Raw genomic sequence first — 16781 nt, 5'->3', positions numbered from 1 at the left:
AATCACAAGTGTTCGTTTCGAGTTTGGAAGTCCAGGTACAGAGAGGCAACCTTCGAAGCAGCGACTAGCTTCGCTGAAATGGCCTTGTCCTTTCAGAATGCGGCCAGTCGTCCGAAGTTGATCACAGGACAAGCGGGAATCGAGGTCTGAAAGGGTGGTGCTTGAGCTGCGCCATCTGCGAGACATCAGGCTAGCTTCATGGAAATCGAACTGATATATCCGATTATAGGCTTGAGATAGACCGAGAAGTCCAAATATGCGACAACACTGTTCGTCCGACGGGTTAAATGCTTGACGATCGAGAAACTGTGTCATTACATTGTCCGATTCGGTGATGTGACCACCGGAGCGAAGTGCGACGCTGATCTGGTAAACAATTTCGGCCTGGATTTGCGGTCTGGTCGTCTCTGGTTGTAAGCGTGTCACCAGCGCAAGTAATTCTCCTTTTCCACTTGTCCTCTCCACTCTGGAGGCTGCGAAAAGTGTCTCCACGGCATTTATCCCGGGCAGAGGCGCTCGGCCACTTTTCAAAATTGAACTTATCGTCCGACGTAAAGTTTGGAGCAGTTGTTCACCAGAACGATCCCTCCACGACATTAGTGACCGGAAGAACAAAGATGTACGGCGACTCACAAAGATGTCAATTCAAGACCACGTGGAAAGACATAACAACAAAGCGCAAACGCTTGGCAAGCCCAATAATATTGTTCCTGCCCAGATAATGCTCGAGTAGGTTTTTTGTAGCAGGTATAAGTCCCGTCGCTGAGAACGACCTGAGACTGCGACGTGAGACGATCCAGGGCTTGCTTGAGAACTGTGCCCTCCAGTAGATTGACGACGATCGGGTCTAGCCCAGCAGTCTTTGATGCGACTTCGTCATGTCGGCCATGCACGATATTCCGTTGCTGATTTACCATGACACGATCGAACAAGATCCTTGGAATGCGATCGCCCATTGCGTGAAACAACAGAAGTAACTCAGTAGCAGGTGTGCTGTCGGGTCCGCCACTTCGCCAGTCTACAGCAAAGGATCGAGCGCACGTACGAGCGTCCGCAGCTGCGTCAGACGTCATACCCTGACGGGACTCGCTGCTCTCATCTTGCACCTTGCTCTGGATCGGGTCGCTGACGAATACTAGCGACACGGGAGTGGCTTGGCTTCTGATCGGACGTCGAACTCTGAGAACTTGATCGCAGGATTCTGGACGTGGGGTATGGTTGTATCCGAGCGCCGCATATATTTCATTGACTCTGTCGACAATTAGCTTTATTCCTGTCGATGTTGGGTTCTAGGGCCTGAGAGAGACGTGCAGTATTGTGGAAATCCCCGCCTCCTTGATCATGTGAGCAATGAGACCGGGTATGGTGTACTCAGGTCTGAAGCAGTCATCAAAATTGTAGGTCAGATACTCGTTGGCTAGAAGCGCCTCGAGTATGTCTTGAAAGCCTTCTTCGTTGATGCTTAGAAGACACGTGGGCGAGAGCGGATCTAGACCATATTCAGTTACTGCAAGGAGTCGAGTAATGACAGAGAACTGACTCAGGAAAAAGAGTTCAGTGGCCCTGCAAATATCCCATCCTTGGTCAACCGACCTCTGAATGAGAATGTTCACCATCAATGCATGCTTGCGCAGTCTTCTGCGGTCAATCTCCCTGAAGGATGAAACATGAGCTGTGAGCTGATCAATCACCTCGCATGGAAATCCCCGCCTCTCAAGAAGCTCGCAGTACGAGAGAAAAAGGATTGCCCGGAAGGAAGAGAACGACCGCTGAAGAACTGCAGATTGAAGTGAGCTATCCACGAGATGCGCAAGAGTTTCCCCAATCAATATTAGGTCGTTTGCTGACTTCGGAGCACTTGATGCAGGCCTGTTCGAACCATCACTTTTGTTGCATGTGGTGAAAGATCGAACAACGTCCTCATAATGCTCCTCGTCGCGGACTACACTCCCTTGCCTGGTGCGCCACTGGTCTGCCCTCGGTATATTGCGCAGAAACGAGTCTCTTGCTCTTGCCTTCTTCTTCTTCAATCCCCCCAATGACTTCGAAGACTTCGGTGTCGCGTTGTTTGCGAGGGTCGGTGTCGTCTTTCTCTTTGATGGAACGTGAGGTTGTGGGGCGCGTGGAAGTCCGATACGGTGGTCTCTCAGGAAAGCTCGCTGTTCGACACTCAGATTGGGGCAAAGGTCGCAATGCTTCCATACTAGATCCAGGTACTTCTTTGGCACGACCACAAAGCCGGTGTCGGCGGACATCTCTGCGGACATTACGAGTCAAAGGGAAGTATGCGCAAGTTCGACTGGTGATGCTTTCCTTGGCAGCACTAAGCCGCTTTTGCTACTTCCTGGCAGTAGCGAAAACGGCTTAGTGATTGTGAACATGGGGCAAGCTGACGACCTTGAACTCGTCACCATCACACAAACAGCTGATGTAGAGAGAATCCGGCGACGCATTTTGTGCTCGAGGCTCGCCTGTAATGCGACGAGCCTGCTATCGCAGGAACCCTGCGGCCTGCATCAATCACATTGGCAGCGCCATGCTGCTCTGGCCCCATCTGACGCTGACCCGCGAGCTGATCCAGGCATGGCTCGAGACTTTGCGCATTATGGAACTGTACAAGAGAGAATTGCCGCCTTACGTTCTGCGGTCACGACTCTTCGCCCCGCTTCGCGCAGCGTCTCCCACTCGTGCACGACGCCCATTCAGCTCAGCAGCGTTCCAGCATCGATAATTCCCATACCAAGCCCCAGCACCACCGCTGACTGGAGCCGCTTTGGCATCATAGCAGCAGCAGCTCCTCTTCCAGATCGCAGCAGCACATGCGACATCCCCTTCCGCAGCATCGAGGTCTATGGACCACGCACCTCACCATGAGCATCCGACCGCCAACAGCGTGCCTCACGGTCTACCGCCACAGCAACGGCACGGGCATCACGGCCAAAAACCACCCGATGCCATGACTTTCATGGTCAATCAGCATCATCCATATCCGCCACCAGGCCAGCCAATAAGCAACGGGCTTCCAAGTCATGGCCCGGCGTCGAACATGGACTACAATCCGAGACGAAAGCCAACGCGTGCTGCACAGGTATTTTGCTCCTGCGCCATGTCGACGGCTAGTAGAGTTGACATACCACAGGCATGTGAGCAATGCACGCAACGCAAGCAGAAATGCGACAAGGAACCCCATGTTCATTCTGCGAGGAGAACTGCGACTGCATCGAAGCGAAACACGTCTGTTGTGGAAAAGCAATCTATGTCGTAGAACCAACCTGTCCTACGCACAAAGACAGTCCGCAAACCATTAAGACGAAGTTATTCCACGATAATGGAGTTTGGTGGGCTATTCCCTGTGGTGAGACGATCCTCTTGACTTTCATGCTATTCAATCTGATCGTTTCTAGAGATCTGTGCACAGAAACATCGCCACCAATTGATAGAATGGAGCCAGGGACGATACAGTAGCTAAAGAATGACGGCTTCGAGTTGAGCAGATATTCATCGATCTACAATACCTGTTCATCATTTGACGCTTCGCAACCGGATATTCGATCTGATGGAACTCGAGCTCCGCCATCGAGTCCTTTCGGAACGAGACATGCCTCCCAGGTGGGATTCGATTCCGAACAGGTTCATACTATTGCCTAGCAAATATTTTAAAAGATTGATCGACAAGGGACGGCGACAAGAACTCATTGACCCATATCGTTATCAAATTCCACGAGACCTGGACAGTGCTTCTAGATCCTCTGCAATTATATTGTGCGCAAGCCTCTTCCATCGCGGAATCACATGGGTACTTGTAGTTGGGTGCAGCTTGAGGATTGACCATGATGATGTCCAGCTGAGCATCGTGTGGAGATTTCGTCAACAACGAACCTAGGGCTTCCGGAGTGCATATGCCATGTAGTGAGGGGAGACGATTGAGATAGAGGTATTAAAAAGAGCTCCCCCAGTAGATCTGATAGATCATGCCTCCAAAATCCACGAAACAGGTGCAAACCTGGTTACACAATGGACATACCGAAAGTGCAACTCCGCTTCAGCATCAGATATCGTGGCGACGTCCAACCGGAGGGAATGCTCAACACATGAATGAAAGAGTACACGGGGAGGCAACTTCGGAGTACACCAGTGCATCGATCACAGGCGGAGAATGCAGAGGCTTCGCCTTCATTTGATGTTTTTACACTATATACCTGAAGACTATCATGGTTCCCAGTGAGACGTCACGATCAAGTCTTCCCGTTCCGGCCAAGCGGTGTTGGTGGCTTGGAGTACAGCGCTCAATTTCGTGCCTTGCTCGCAGGATCAAGCCGTCGGTGTTCGCCGTGACCATTGCATCAGCTCCGTAGGGAGACGTCCCTATGCGACTACGTTTGGGAACGCGCAGACACTGCTACAAGCCGGGTTCGATGTTGCATGTCCACATACCGCTTCCCTCATCTCTCTGCTCTTTCGTATCCGCACCTGACCATTTGCTCTCGCGTCCCCCGGCGCGCTGTGAGGGTCTTACAGCCGTTCAAGGATGATGCATCCGTGGCCGACAGTACGTACAAAGGGACGGACTCGCCAGCCGTGCCCAAGAATGCTTTTCACAGTTTGATGCTGGTGCGGAAAATGCTCGCGACACGTGATTTTGTGTCCCAGCGCTAGTAGCGGGGCAAACTTGGTTCTGCGCTGTCCACCTCGCAGTCCAAAAACTCCCGTACCGTCATCGCATCCTCGACGGACATATTGAACCCGATCCACCATGGCCTCCATCGCCCTCGCTGAAACCCCTCGAAAGAATCTCGAAGAAACGGCTAGGGACGCAGGAATGAAGATGAGGGATAAGCTGCAAGATGAGATGAGATCTGCACGCGAGAAGAGGGCACCGTATCTACTATTTGAGCCGGAAAACCATCAAGAGATCCTGGCCGAGACCATGGAGATGTTTGAAAAGGTAAAAGTACATCCACAAACAGCCGAGGAGCGGACTAAATGAAGAAGTAGGACTTCTCCGATAGACACCCAGTGGGCCGATTGACATGGCGGAAGGGCTGCATCATAATTCGGCCCAACACATTCAGCGAGGACCAGAGGGCAGACAATGCTTGGATGTTGGCGCTAGTTACATCCGCAGAAACAGAATCGGGTGCTTCACTAAGCGTGAGTGGTACGCATCTCCAAAGCGACGACGTCTATATACTTTACGCGGTGGTGTCGTGAGGGTAAAGCATACAACCGACGGCATCAGTCAGTCGCTTAGTGCGTAGTGACATCCCAAATGTGGAGAAAGTCGTTCGACTCCTCTGGTATCCAACAATCTAGGAGAGCAGAGTCTGCAGCGAACTCTTCGCCCAATCCCCAATATTCTCCCGGCCCTGACTGGAACTGTTCGAGAGCGCATTCTTGCATTTGGGCACGAGCGCCCTCTTTGGAGAGTCCGTCCACGAATGTGCCAGAACTGTTCAACTCGAACTCACCAGCGTCGATTGCATGTCCTTGTGGAGACACCCTTGTGATATTACGATGTTCTTGGGTGCCTGAATGCTCCTCCCTCGAGCTATGGGCGATCTGCAACTCTGGCGTCACGGTCGCGCCTACCTGTGCATCTGGACAGCTTCGGAAGCTGAACTGCGCATTCGTCTGGAGATGGTCCGCAGCAGCGATCAAGGCGTCTATGGCATCAGTCTGGATCTTGTGCTGGCACGCCTGAGGAAAATGGGCAGAAAACAAATGATTGCCCTCTTCAAGTTCACGTTGATCCACACCACGAGCCTGAAACCCGCGCACCACGAGCTCTCGAGCGATGGGCTGTAACTCCTGTGCTCTTTCCGCGACTCCCTTAAGTTCTATGCTGCAAAAGTCCAATATCCAGGATATGTTCTTGTTGCTCAGTTGACGCTCCCATCTGAATCTCTCGATCAGCGCAAGACCCTGCTCGCACACCTTTCAGTAGACAACTTACAAGTTGCGAGTCTGAGAACCGAGCATCAGAACCAAGCCCAATCCACTTGCATGGGTCGCGACATGGACGTATGGCCGGGCATTCTCACGCGCATTACGCACTGAACGAGGGTCAGCGCTCGCAAGTCGAGCAAACTCACGCTCAGCAGCTGCAACACTGCCTTCGGTGGCGCCCGTGGCTGTCACACCACGGTCCACGTTATTCTTCAACAACTTGACTTCGTACTCCACATGCAGCAGGTCGAATCGACGCCCACTCTCCACCGTGCATGAACTCGCGCTGGATGCTTTATAAATGTCCAGAGCAAGCTTTTGTCGATTCCCTTCGATTGCAGGCCGTGATTGCCTCAGAATATCCTCATAGGCGCTCACGGATCGGGCGCACGCGGCTTGTAAGCACTCGACGGCACTCCACATGTCATCGATCTTGCCATCTTCATTGCCTTCGCTGCCACGTGCCCTTTGTTCTTGGAAATAGCTCCGGGCGCGTTTCTCCAGTGGTGAACGCACTGACGTGGCTTTCTTCCGTCGTTTGTGTGGTCGTTGTCCGCCTGTCAGTTCTCCAAGGCGTGTTGCAAGATCCCCGCGGAAATAGCTGTCGCCACGCTCGATAAAGTTGTAGAAGGCGGTCCGGAAGATCTGTAGATATTTCAGTCCATGGAAATTCAATGGTACATGAGGCGGCACACTTCACATTTGAGAGCGTCCCTAGGGGTCAAGTCACGGAGTAAATCAGCTATTCGCGCTGGTAATGTGTTGGATGAGGTAGATACACTCATGATTGTGGAGAGGGAAGACAAAAAGCTGAAGTCACGATGGAGGGAGTCCGGCACCTCTGTATCACGCAGGCGCGACGGAGCAGGCGACTCGCCTGCTCATCTGTCCGTGCGTCTCTCAGCGCTGCACAACGAGCTCAAGACCCGTAGCCGAGCCAGCTAAGCGAGAAGACGACACCAATCTTACTCCCTGCCCCGGACAGAGACGGAAGCTTTGTTCCACGGCCCGTTAGTTCAGTGTCGCTTGTTCGTGCTCGGCGCTAAAGGATTACATCGAAGGCACGTGTCTAGCATGGACTGCATGATACCTAATCATAGGCTTGCCCACACACGACTTCCAGTGACTAGTCTAGCGCAAGCGACCCTCACAAGATAGCTATCGCTAGATGTCGAATCTGGTGAACAGCACTTCAAGGTGCTGAAGACGCAACCCGATTTTGGCATGACGGGCCATTATCTCCAATACGCTGAATATGGAAGCCAACGGATTGAATGCACTCCAACTACTGACCATTAAGGAGGCCATATGTAAGTCCTTGAACCTGCGTGGTCACCTTCGCCAATCGTCCTTGGTTCACCGTTCTTGACAATGGAACCTCAATCATTTGCTTACATCGTGTGCTCTTCATTCTTCCTAGTCTGCTTCTCTGGACAGTCGCTGTTGCTGCTACGGTCTGCGATTCGTCTCGAACATAGCACAGGCACCGCACGACGACGGACCGGCATCGAAATGCTGCACCCTCCGACTTACTCGCGGCGAGCGAAACAAACCATGCCCATCATCACAGCCATATTCGGGCTAGTTCATTGCGCCTGTGAGCTGGGCCTTCGAATACAAGGCAGCTCGGGTGTGGTCAGTTGAACGGAAACATAGCTACCTATCTGGCTGAGAGAAATCTAGGACCACACGACTCGTATCCTGCTCGCCTGTGCGGTGCTTTTCGTTGAGGGTACCGTCGTTGCAGAGTTGGCTTATCTTAGTTGGCCTAAGCACTCTTCGCGGGCTATGGGGATCGTCCTTGGTGGCATTACGACTACGGGTATCATTTCGATCCTACTGCGAGCCCTGGCACGACGGTCTGACGTACAAGAACCCTATCGCGATGTGAAGGCAATCGCTGATGGCTCCACTAGCTACTGCACTCGCTGGCCATTTGGGTCCCGCCAGCGCTCTCAACTGCTACTGAAGGGTGTCTTCTCACAATGCAGGTCTATGTGATTTGGAAGCACGAACGCACTTTGGCCACGAATTTGTCTGCGGTTGCAACCATAGCCAGCCGACAATTGTGAGTCCTTCCTCATCCATCAATGATACTTGCTCATCTTTACAAGGAACCTGATACCTTATTGGATGTGGACGATTCTTCCAGGCCATCCCACGAGTACGCTGATATTGCAGTATGTTCAAATTCTAGTTGGAATTCATGATCCCCGCGATTGGCCGGGGCCAATATGGAGAAGGATGCAGCGGCGGAGGGTTGGTGTGTCAGAAGCCGGTATTCATGAGGGAGTACCACAGAGTGTTTCGATTGGGTATGTGGAAGAAGGTGGGTCCACGCGCAACTTGGTTTCCCCACATCGCAATGACACTCAAGGCAAGTTATGGATATCAATGTAGTAATCAGTTACGAAACCAGAAAAATCATGCGCCGTTCTGCTTGATGCATCGAGGCACAGTTGGGAGAAGTGACCGAGCCAGAAATAGTTTTTCCGTACGATGCGATATTAGAGCGAGACACCCAAGGCGAGAAACGCTTTCTGGAGTGATTCTATAAACCATGTTTAGCGCCCTTCACTCTCGACCGAATCTCATTACTCGTGTGTGGAGGTCCGTCCAGTCCAGTAAGCGATGTGACGAGGATTGTGATGGTCTTTGCCGTGTCATTTGCTATACAGGCGGCATCTGCCTATGATAGGTCTTGACTGGAGATGCATGGGAGATCAGGGGCAGTGAACAGGGCCGTTTCTTAGGCCTCCTCTGTGTAGAGTCTGTGAGATGGCGAGCAATGTCACACGTCCCCAAGTATTAGCACAAGACATTATGTTCCGCGTTTGAGTGTCACGTACATAAGGACAAATACTCGCATTCGAGTATTCAATTAGCTTATCATTCCTTTCTTCTAACAGACAACCTGCAAGGGCTCCCGCGGCTCTACCTGACGCTAATAATGCTTTTCGCAGTTCCGTTCAGGGCTGATGGAATCCTCTACATCTTTCTTTTCGGCGCGACGCAACTTCTCACCGAGCCTGTAATAGAGAATCTGAGCCGGAGTCCAGGAACTACCTACCTCCACATCACTGAGATAGCGACAAGAGAATTAGCTTCCATTATACGTCGCGGCGTTGCGCATCTTGGATTCGGTCCTAGGCATAAGTTCGTGCGTAATACGCCTCGAGGACCGCAGCCTGAGACCTTGCTGCGACCGAACTATAGAAACTACCTCTAGACAATTAGTGGCGCTGTAGCTAAACATGTCCTCCTAACCGTCGACGAAGAGCAAAATTTCCTCGTCAATCTAAGCGAGATACTTAGTAATTTGATCCGCTACGCGGATAACGACACCTTAGGAGAGCAGGATTTGAACAAGACCCGACAGGACTTCTACTATACTGTATTTGAGCTAGTATAGCACCTAAGCGTTTCGTAATAGACTTATACCGAATTCCTAATACTGTTGCAGGCAGCCGCGGACAAGCGCCAAGCAGTAGCTAGCGCGGCGACTGGCTGTAAGTCTCCTATATATTGCTTCTAAGACGCAGACTAATTTGTTAAATAGGCAAACGGGTAGATAGATAATAATAGATACGTGCTAACGGATAATTAGGCCCCTATCTTATACGAAGTAGGAACAGACACGCAAGCTATAGGGACTCTTTAATCGACAACTTCGCAACAATCGCCAAATTAGACTTTATATCTCGTAGGGACTAACTTAGCTACTAAAAAGCGGAAGCTAGAGGAGGAGTTTATATCGAGATCTTTCTATAGTATAGACGATATATAAAGGCGCTGCCTATATAGGGGGCAAGCAATGTATATAATATATATTATCTCTCTAGTTATATATATAGTCTAGCGTAGTCGGCTTTTTAATTCTTTTAGGATATACTATACGGATAACTACTTATTTGTTCCCTTATTAATTTACTTTCGCATATTTCTATAATTCCTATTACTTAGTATCTAGCAGAATTAGCCGCGCCTATACTTACTATATAATGCTTGCCGGCAGAGAAGTAGATAATAAGATCCGAGTATCTAAGATACGTAGTAAGTTCTTACGGCTAGGTCGCCGTCCGATCTAATCTATCCTAGTATCTATAAGTTAAGCTAGAGGTTAATTAGATTGCGTAAGTATACTATAGTGTCGGCCTATACGCCTTATATTTTAGCTAGATATACGAGGAAGTACCTAGAGGCCGGCGATATAATATATATCGACCGAAAAAGACGGTTCTATTTAACTATTTATATTTGCGTAATAGTCTTTTACGTTATACTCTATTCCTTCTATAAGAACGGTCCTTTATATAGTCTTAGTCCTTTTATACTAGGAGCTTAGTTCTAGAGATTATATATTTATAATACGAGCTTAGTTATATATATCGAGTATCGAGGCTAACGTATCGATTTTATAACCTCTAGATATATAGGCTTATACCTACCGGTCTCGAGGCGAGTAGCCTCTAGATAACGATATAGGTACAAATCGATTAGAGCTTATTATATAGTAGTATAGCTCTACTAGAGAGAATTATAGTAGCGCGGCTCGGGAGCTTAAGATAGTCTAATTATACCTTACTATTTAGTATCTCTAACTACGTAGCGGGAACGGACGCTTATTACGACCTCTTACGAAAACAGTTATAGTACGCGAGCTTAACCGCTAGGCGGGGGCTTGCGGGTAGGTCGCTACTCGATATAGAGAGGTACAGATTTAGCCTATTATAGGTTATAAGCCGATCGATAGTTCTACTCCGAGCTATAGTATTAGATAGCTTATTTCCCGGAGGTTTTAGTAAGAGGTTTCGACTTACTCGGGATTTATACGACTTCGAGAAATTAGTAGTACTTAAATCGTATATCCGTTTTCCTAACGAGAGGCAGGACTATATTCGCGGTTAAGCTACTAATATATAGACTCTATAAGGTAGGTAGGTAGCATTTAAGTACTAACTGCTTTCTATTTATACTTCTGCTTAGCTATACGCGAGATCCGGACTACCGCATCGCGGAATATAGTACGTATATAAGTCGGTAGGCGATAATCTAGTATATAGTCGCCGTGCGACATTTAGTCTAATTAATAGCAAGTAGCTAATTAAGGTAGCGCGCCGCTCGTAAGGTAGAATGTTGCTAGAAATATCTCGCAAGATTATACGAGGCTTTTTATAAGCTTTACTACCCTACCTTTGCTAGGGATAATACGGCCGATAACGTAACGCTTAAGATAGAGCCTAAGGATAGGTAAAAACGATTCGTATTCTCTAAGTATTTTCTTTATTAGCGTATTCGATATCGTTATAGATATATTCGTATAACGACGTATAAACCCTTAAACTACTATATAGAGCTTTAGAGTAGTATAGCGCTATAGTAGACTTATGCCTATAATATAGTATAATAAGGACAATTAGATTAGGAGGTAGTAATATATTAATTAACGGGTATAAACCTAGTATATATCTCGAGATTATAGTAGTATTCCTTTACGCAAATTCGATAACTACGTTTAGTCTATATTCCGGAGATATAGTACCTCGAATAAGAGCCTTAGCTAAGAGCGAGAGCAAAACGAGATTTATAGAGCGTATTAGGCTTTTAATAAAGGACGACGCTTACTATATATTATATACTATAATAAAGGTAATTCTTACTTATTATTAGCCTCGGCTTAACTAACGCCGCCTAGACTAAAGCGGCCGAGGCAAGAGCTAGACTTATTACTAAGGAAGCGTACGAAGAGTATAAGAGTATATTTTAATAGAGCGTATTAAGAACTACTACTAATAACGCTCCTATAGGATCTAAACTAACGAGTCCCGAATATACTAAGAAATCCTACGTATCTATAAGGAAGCTTCTACTATAACGAGAGCGGTATACGAGCTTAGCTATAATACCGATAGAGCAGTAGAGGAGAACTAGGTTATCCGCTAGATACTTTAGTATATATACTACTACCGAGAGCAAAGACTAAGAAGTAGAGGCCCGAGTAGATTAGGCCCCGATATTATAGGTAGTATATATATAAGATCGCGCTTTTAGGACGCTATACGAGAGCAGTAGATTAAGCGACGATAACGTAAAAAGCTATAAGATAGATTACGGCGAAGATTCTATTCGTATAGAGTAGCTTACCCCTTACGAGTAAAACTCGTTATTCGAGCTTAGTCTCGTATCTTTACGAGTTAACCTAGCCTTACGAATATATACTACTACCTATTAATTTCTGCTATAATATCGCAATACTTTGCAAAAAAGATATTATATAGAGCGCCGGATCTTATAGGGCTCTTTATACGCCGAATATAATCCGAACTATATAGTCGAGCTAAGGAGATATTATAAAATAAGAGAATAAGGGAAATCGACGTTAGTCTCTAAAGCTTATAGCTATATACCTTACTAAAGAAGCTCTAATAGACATTCCTCGAGAATAGTATAGAAGCGTAGTAAGCGTTCTCGTTTCTTAATCGCCTCTTTCGATTCTTCTATAAGAAAGCGAAGTTCTTTATCCGAATAAGCTACTACCTTTTAAGGGGAGAATACGCTCGGCAAATCTCGAAGTAGATACCGCTCGATAGCCTAATAGCAGAGGTTATCTACGAAGGTCTTCCGGGCAACCTACTAGCATTTAGCGCTAAGTTAGTTAATATATCGGATAGGCCTACCTTATAATATACTACTAGAGTAGCCCTCGCCTTAGAATATACCTACTCGTCTATATCTACGATAACTCGCTTTTATAACGATATAAGAAATATTTAGATATCGATACTATTATTACTAATATATATATATCTATAGTAGTCGTAGCTTGTCGTCTCGTCTATTGCCTTTTTAAGAGCTTTACGTATAGCGTTATTCCGCGCCTTCTAGATGTTGTCCGTATAGTAATAGTTATAAGTAAGGGGCTGCTAAGACTCGTTATGCTATAGCCTAGCGAGCTCCTCGTTAGTATTAACTTTTATCCTTTCGAGCTCGTAGGCTATTCGTTCTCGTAACTTGCTCCTCGTATGCTCCTTATTAGAAAGATATAATATAACCGCTTCTACAAAACGGTCCAGACATTCATAAAGATAGTTAAGATAATTAGCAGCGAGGCGGAGCTATCTGCTAGAGTGCTAATAGAACAATTCCGCCAAGAACACGTGGTTGTACTCCCCCGGCAGCTCGCGTCCGCGAGTTTTCACATACACCTAGCAGGCTTATTAGTTACAACACCCTAGAGATGCTCAAGCGACGTACCTCCTTAATCCATTGTCGGAACGCCAACTCCGTTACTAACATCTGCTTATCGACCACGTCGCTCGGCTCACTAGCTTCGCCAGGACCCTCGCTGTCAGTGAGAGCATCGTGGCCGTAAGCGGAAGCATTATGTCCCTTGATCTTCCTCTTTTCGCCCGCAGTTCTTATAAGGTCGGAATACTTTATGTTCGAGGCGTAGACAACAGCTCGCAGGCGTGTCGGAGGTATCGATTCTTCAGAGGCTCTAAAGAAGTCCGAATCGCTATAGTTACCTCGGAGCGCGGAAGAACAGAGACTGTCGAATCTCATTGCCAGTCGTGACAGAAATACACGCATATCAGCGATAGTAAGTCGTGCGCTGCCCATTTTCTCGATCTCGTTTGAAGTTTTTTGTCTCAAATCTCTGAGATCTTGACGAACCCTCGGCATCTCCTTTTCGATATGTCGGTCCAGAAGAGTCTGCAGATATTCCTTTAAATTGCTCACACCGATGCGGCCCGGGTCGAGGTCTTGCTGATTCTATGGAAGCGATTCAAAAAACGTATGCTCTAATGAAGTGCTTTCTTGCTGCGAGATTCCCTTCTTCATTTGCTCAGGGGATGGGTTCTTGAGAAGGAAGAATCCTAGTTTCAGACGTGTCGTGTCCTCGTTTCTTGCCAGCAGGGCAATGCGGCCTTCCGTCCCTCGGTTGATCAAATTAGGTTTAGTGATGATCCCTATAGTACGCTTACCAGAGTAGTTATACATTTTTGACTTTCGGATCACTGGTTGATTAGCGATATCATTGCCCGCCTGGACAACCGCGAGAATGATGGAGCGAGGATTTTGCATGTACGCATCGACAAGAGCATGCACTGCATCAACATCTGCTTCCGTTTGGTCCTCACTCGGTACCTGGATGATTCCTGGTAGGTCCACGACGCTCAGATGCAGACCAGTGCGACCAGAGGCTCGGATTTGAAGTACATCGCGCGCAAAAGATAGTCCCGCCTCGTCGCTTGCGAAGCCCTTCACCCCCATGGCTGTTCCGGCGTCCGCTATTACCAAAGGCAACTCTGCAAACGACTCGATCGATCGGGAGAACTGTAGCATCTGAGTCTTGCGTTCTTCTGTTTGCGTCGAGTGTGGGATAATAGCGACGGAAATCGACATTTCTGCATCTTCATCTTCCAAAATGATTTCCGTCGCGAATCTCGTGCAGAGACCGTCTTGTCGAGGAAAAGGAATCCCAGTTATTCTTTCCAATACCGAGCTCTTGCCTGCTGACTGATCACCGGATACGATCAGCTGTGGTAATGCGATGTGCTCGGCGATACCTCTTTTCCTGGCGGACGCAATCGCTCTGAGTCGTGCACGGGACTGCGCCGAATGCAAGTCTAGCATTGCTGGCCCCATATCGCCCATAGTTGTGCCGATAGTGAAAACAAGTTTGACATGAAAGTGCTTGACTGGAGAAAAAGTACTGCAATTCGTTCCAGGCAGGTGTGAACGGTGCACGACGCCAGGTATAATATACCACACCGCGCCGCACATTTTGCACGCACCCGACTATGCAATGTTATAGATATCCCAGCCGCCATATACTGTCATTCCTGCGATCATGCCATTACCACCCTCACCTTCATCTCATCTATCTGCATGGTCCCGGTTTGAAATACTGGACCGGGAATGTTTTGACGGATTTATGGCTTTTTACGCTCGATGGACTACAGATCCTAGTGCAAAGTCGAGAGCGGCCGGAGGGAAGCAGGCACTAGCCTGTGAAATCATCGCAGTCGCAGGTGACTGGCCTTGGTCGCGTAAAGTGCTGCACCACGGAGGTGACTTCCGATAGACGCGAAAGTGCGTTGTGGTGGCTCCACTCAACTGTGCTCCATAGCAGCGGCAGAGCACAAAAACCACACCAGGGCGAAACCTCAGGCAACAAATTCAGCGGCGGGAAGATGACGATGTGCTTCATAACTTCCTACCATGCCAAATGGATCCGAATTAGTGAGACAGAAATGTTGCATAATAGCGCGTCCTAATCCCACCTGCAGCAAGAACAGAGGGTAGCGAGAAGAGGCTGAGGCATATACGGGTTCAGTGGCTCTGGATCTACCAATGTCGGCATTGTTGTCATTGACTGGCGGGCTTGTTGTGGCGTAAGCCGTGTGGCGCAGAGATTGCCGAAGCTAAACCCCGCAGAGGCTGGCGCCCAACGCAAGCTCGGGCCTCATGGCAACATCGCACGAGCCGCATTCTGACCGGTACTATATGCCACAGGGTCAAATACTACCATCTCCGCACTTGTGGCATGACTGCCCTTGTCTTCCTGGGCCCGGGGCCGCCTCATGTAGGTGTGGAGCCGGCAGCTCACCGTATCGCGGTCGAGATGTCGGCTTTGGTCGCCTACAGGATGCTTGCGACTACGATATCAGCAGTGAAAATATTGCTATCGTTGCACTGCACCAAGTCAAAATTGTAAACTCGCAGATGGACAAGTCGTTTGAGAGCAACGAGATCGTATTCTCCTCCAAGAAGGAGTTGAGGAAGAGGATGAAGAAGGCATCCAGTCAAGGGTCGCTAGACATGGAGACGTACAACTTCATTAACACCAAGATCATCCCGCATTTCGACACACATAGGTGGAACGGCACTAAGACGGGACGTGTCTGGAACTTGAGACCGCACAGGATCATTGAGCTAAAGACCATCAACCGCGAAAAGGGGACCTGGACCACAACCATGATCGTAAACAAGATCCCACCGACGGACGTAATACCAGACACGACTTCAATTGGCGAGCCAAACAAGTTCTCCGTGGAAGAGCCTAACTCCGGTGCAGCGCCCGACGCCGATCCCTCGCCAGCTCTGATCCGTGATGCTGAGCTTGTCGAGCAAGCTCGTGCGCTCGAAGCACCTGTGAGTATAGAGGCCGAAAGCACTTTGAGCAGCGACTACGAGGACAGCATCGTTGGTAACATGAAGCTCTTAGAGGACATCTCGAACGAGCATGTGTTCCTCGCCTGCATTATCTGTGTAAGAATGATCTACATTCGATGTGCGACGTCCTCCAAATTCCCGGCGCAGTTCAAGACCAATAACATGGTACTTCCTACCACCTGCTCTAGGTGCAAAAACGTGGTTCCCGACGTCCCTCCTCGGCTAGTCGAGAAAGAACGACCTGAAGCTGTTCGAGACCATAGGCATCTACGTAAGCATAATAGCGAAGTCGGACGTAATGAGGATAGCGCGTGCTGTTGTCGGTGAGGACGCGTACCTCGCCTACGATGCGGGCTTGGTCGTCTATATGCGCATTAACGACATTATAAAGTGCGTTCCTACTAGCTCCGAGATTAGGAGCGTAGACAAGGAAGCATTTATAGCGGGCAGGAATTCTTATATATTACAACTACACTTGCTTACAGGATTCTTATAGGATAATAGGGAGCAGTATGTTGAATATAGGCGAGTACTTGACTTCGATACCGTCCAAACGTACGAGTTGGGGTAGATTTCGCTACGTAGTAACTAGTAGTATTAGATTGTTCTCCAGAAAATACTAACTTTATAGGGAACAAGATGTCGAGCGTTTAGAT

At 48.4% G+C, this 16781-nt stretch overlaps 4 protein-coding genes across 4 annotated transcripts; 2 read left to right on the top strand and 2 right to left on the bottom strand.

The window, feature by feature from the left end:
* Positions 1 to 4753: 4753 nt before the first annotated feature.
* On the top strand, positions 4754 to 4995 carry RHO25_002414 (uncharacterized protein; the record flags this gene model as incomplete). Its single annotated transcript, XM_065602250.1, has 2 exons — positions 4754 to 4945; positions 4993 to 4995. 2 exons carry the CDS (start codon positions 4754 to 4756, stop codon positions 4993 to 4995), a joined length of 195 nt encoding a protein of 64 aa, XP_065458322.1.
* Positions 4996 to 5247: 252 nt separating this feature from the next.
* On the bottom strand, positions 5248 to 6731 carry RHO25_002413 (uncharacterized protein; the record flags this gene model as incomplete). Its single annotated transcript, XM_023605013.1, has 3 exons — positions 5248 to 5896; positions 5954 to 6591; positions 6642 to 6731. 3 exons carry the CDS (start codon positions 6729 to 6731, stop codon positions 5248 to 5250), a joined length of 1377 nt encoding a protein of 458 aa, XP_023448539.1.
* A 6988-nt stretch (positions 6732 to 13719) lies between these two features.
* RHO25_002412 (uncharacterized protein) lies at positions 13720 to 14604 on the bottom strand (the record flags this gene model as incomplete). The annotated part of the gene is made up of 1 exon (XM_065602249.1): positions 13720 to 14604. The coding sequence occupies one exon, from the start codon at positions 14602 to 14604 to the stop codon at positions 13720 to 13722; it is 885 nt and encodes a 294-aa protein (XP_065458321.1).
* A 1071-nt stretch (positions 14605 to 15675) lies between these two features.
* On the top strand, positions 15676 to 16452 carry RHO25_002411 (uncharacterized protein; the record flags this gene model as incomplete). The annotated part of the gene is made up of 1 exon (XM_065602248.1): positions 15676 to 16452. The coding sequence occupies one exon, from the start codon at positions 15676 to 15678 to the stop codon at positions 16450 to 16452; it is 777 nt and encodes a 258-aa protein (XP_065458320.1).
* Positions 16453 to 16781: the final 329 nt, after the last annotated feature.

Source organism: Cercospora beticola, chromosome 2, assembly GCF_033473495.1.
Source record: "Cercospora beticola chromosome 2, complete sequence".
Taxonomy (NCBI): Eukaryota; Fungi; Ascomycota; class Dothideomycetes; order Mycosphaerellales; family Mycosphaerellaceae; genus Cercospora; species Cercospora beticola.
This window is presented reverse-complemented; position numbering and strand designations above follow the sequence as displayed.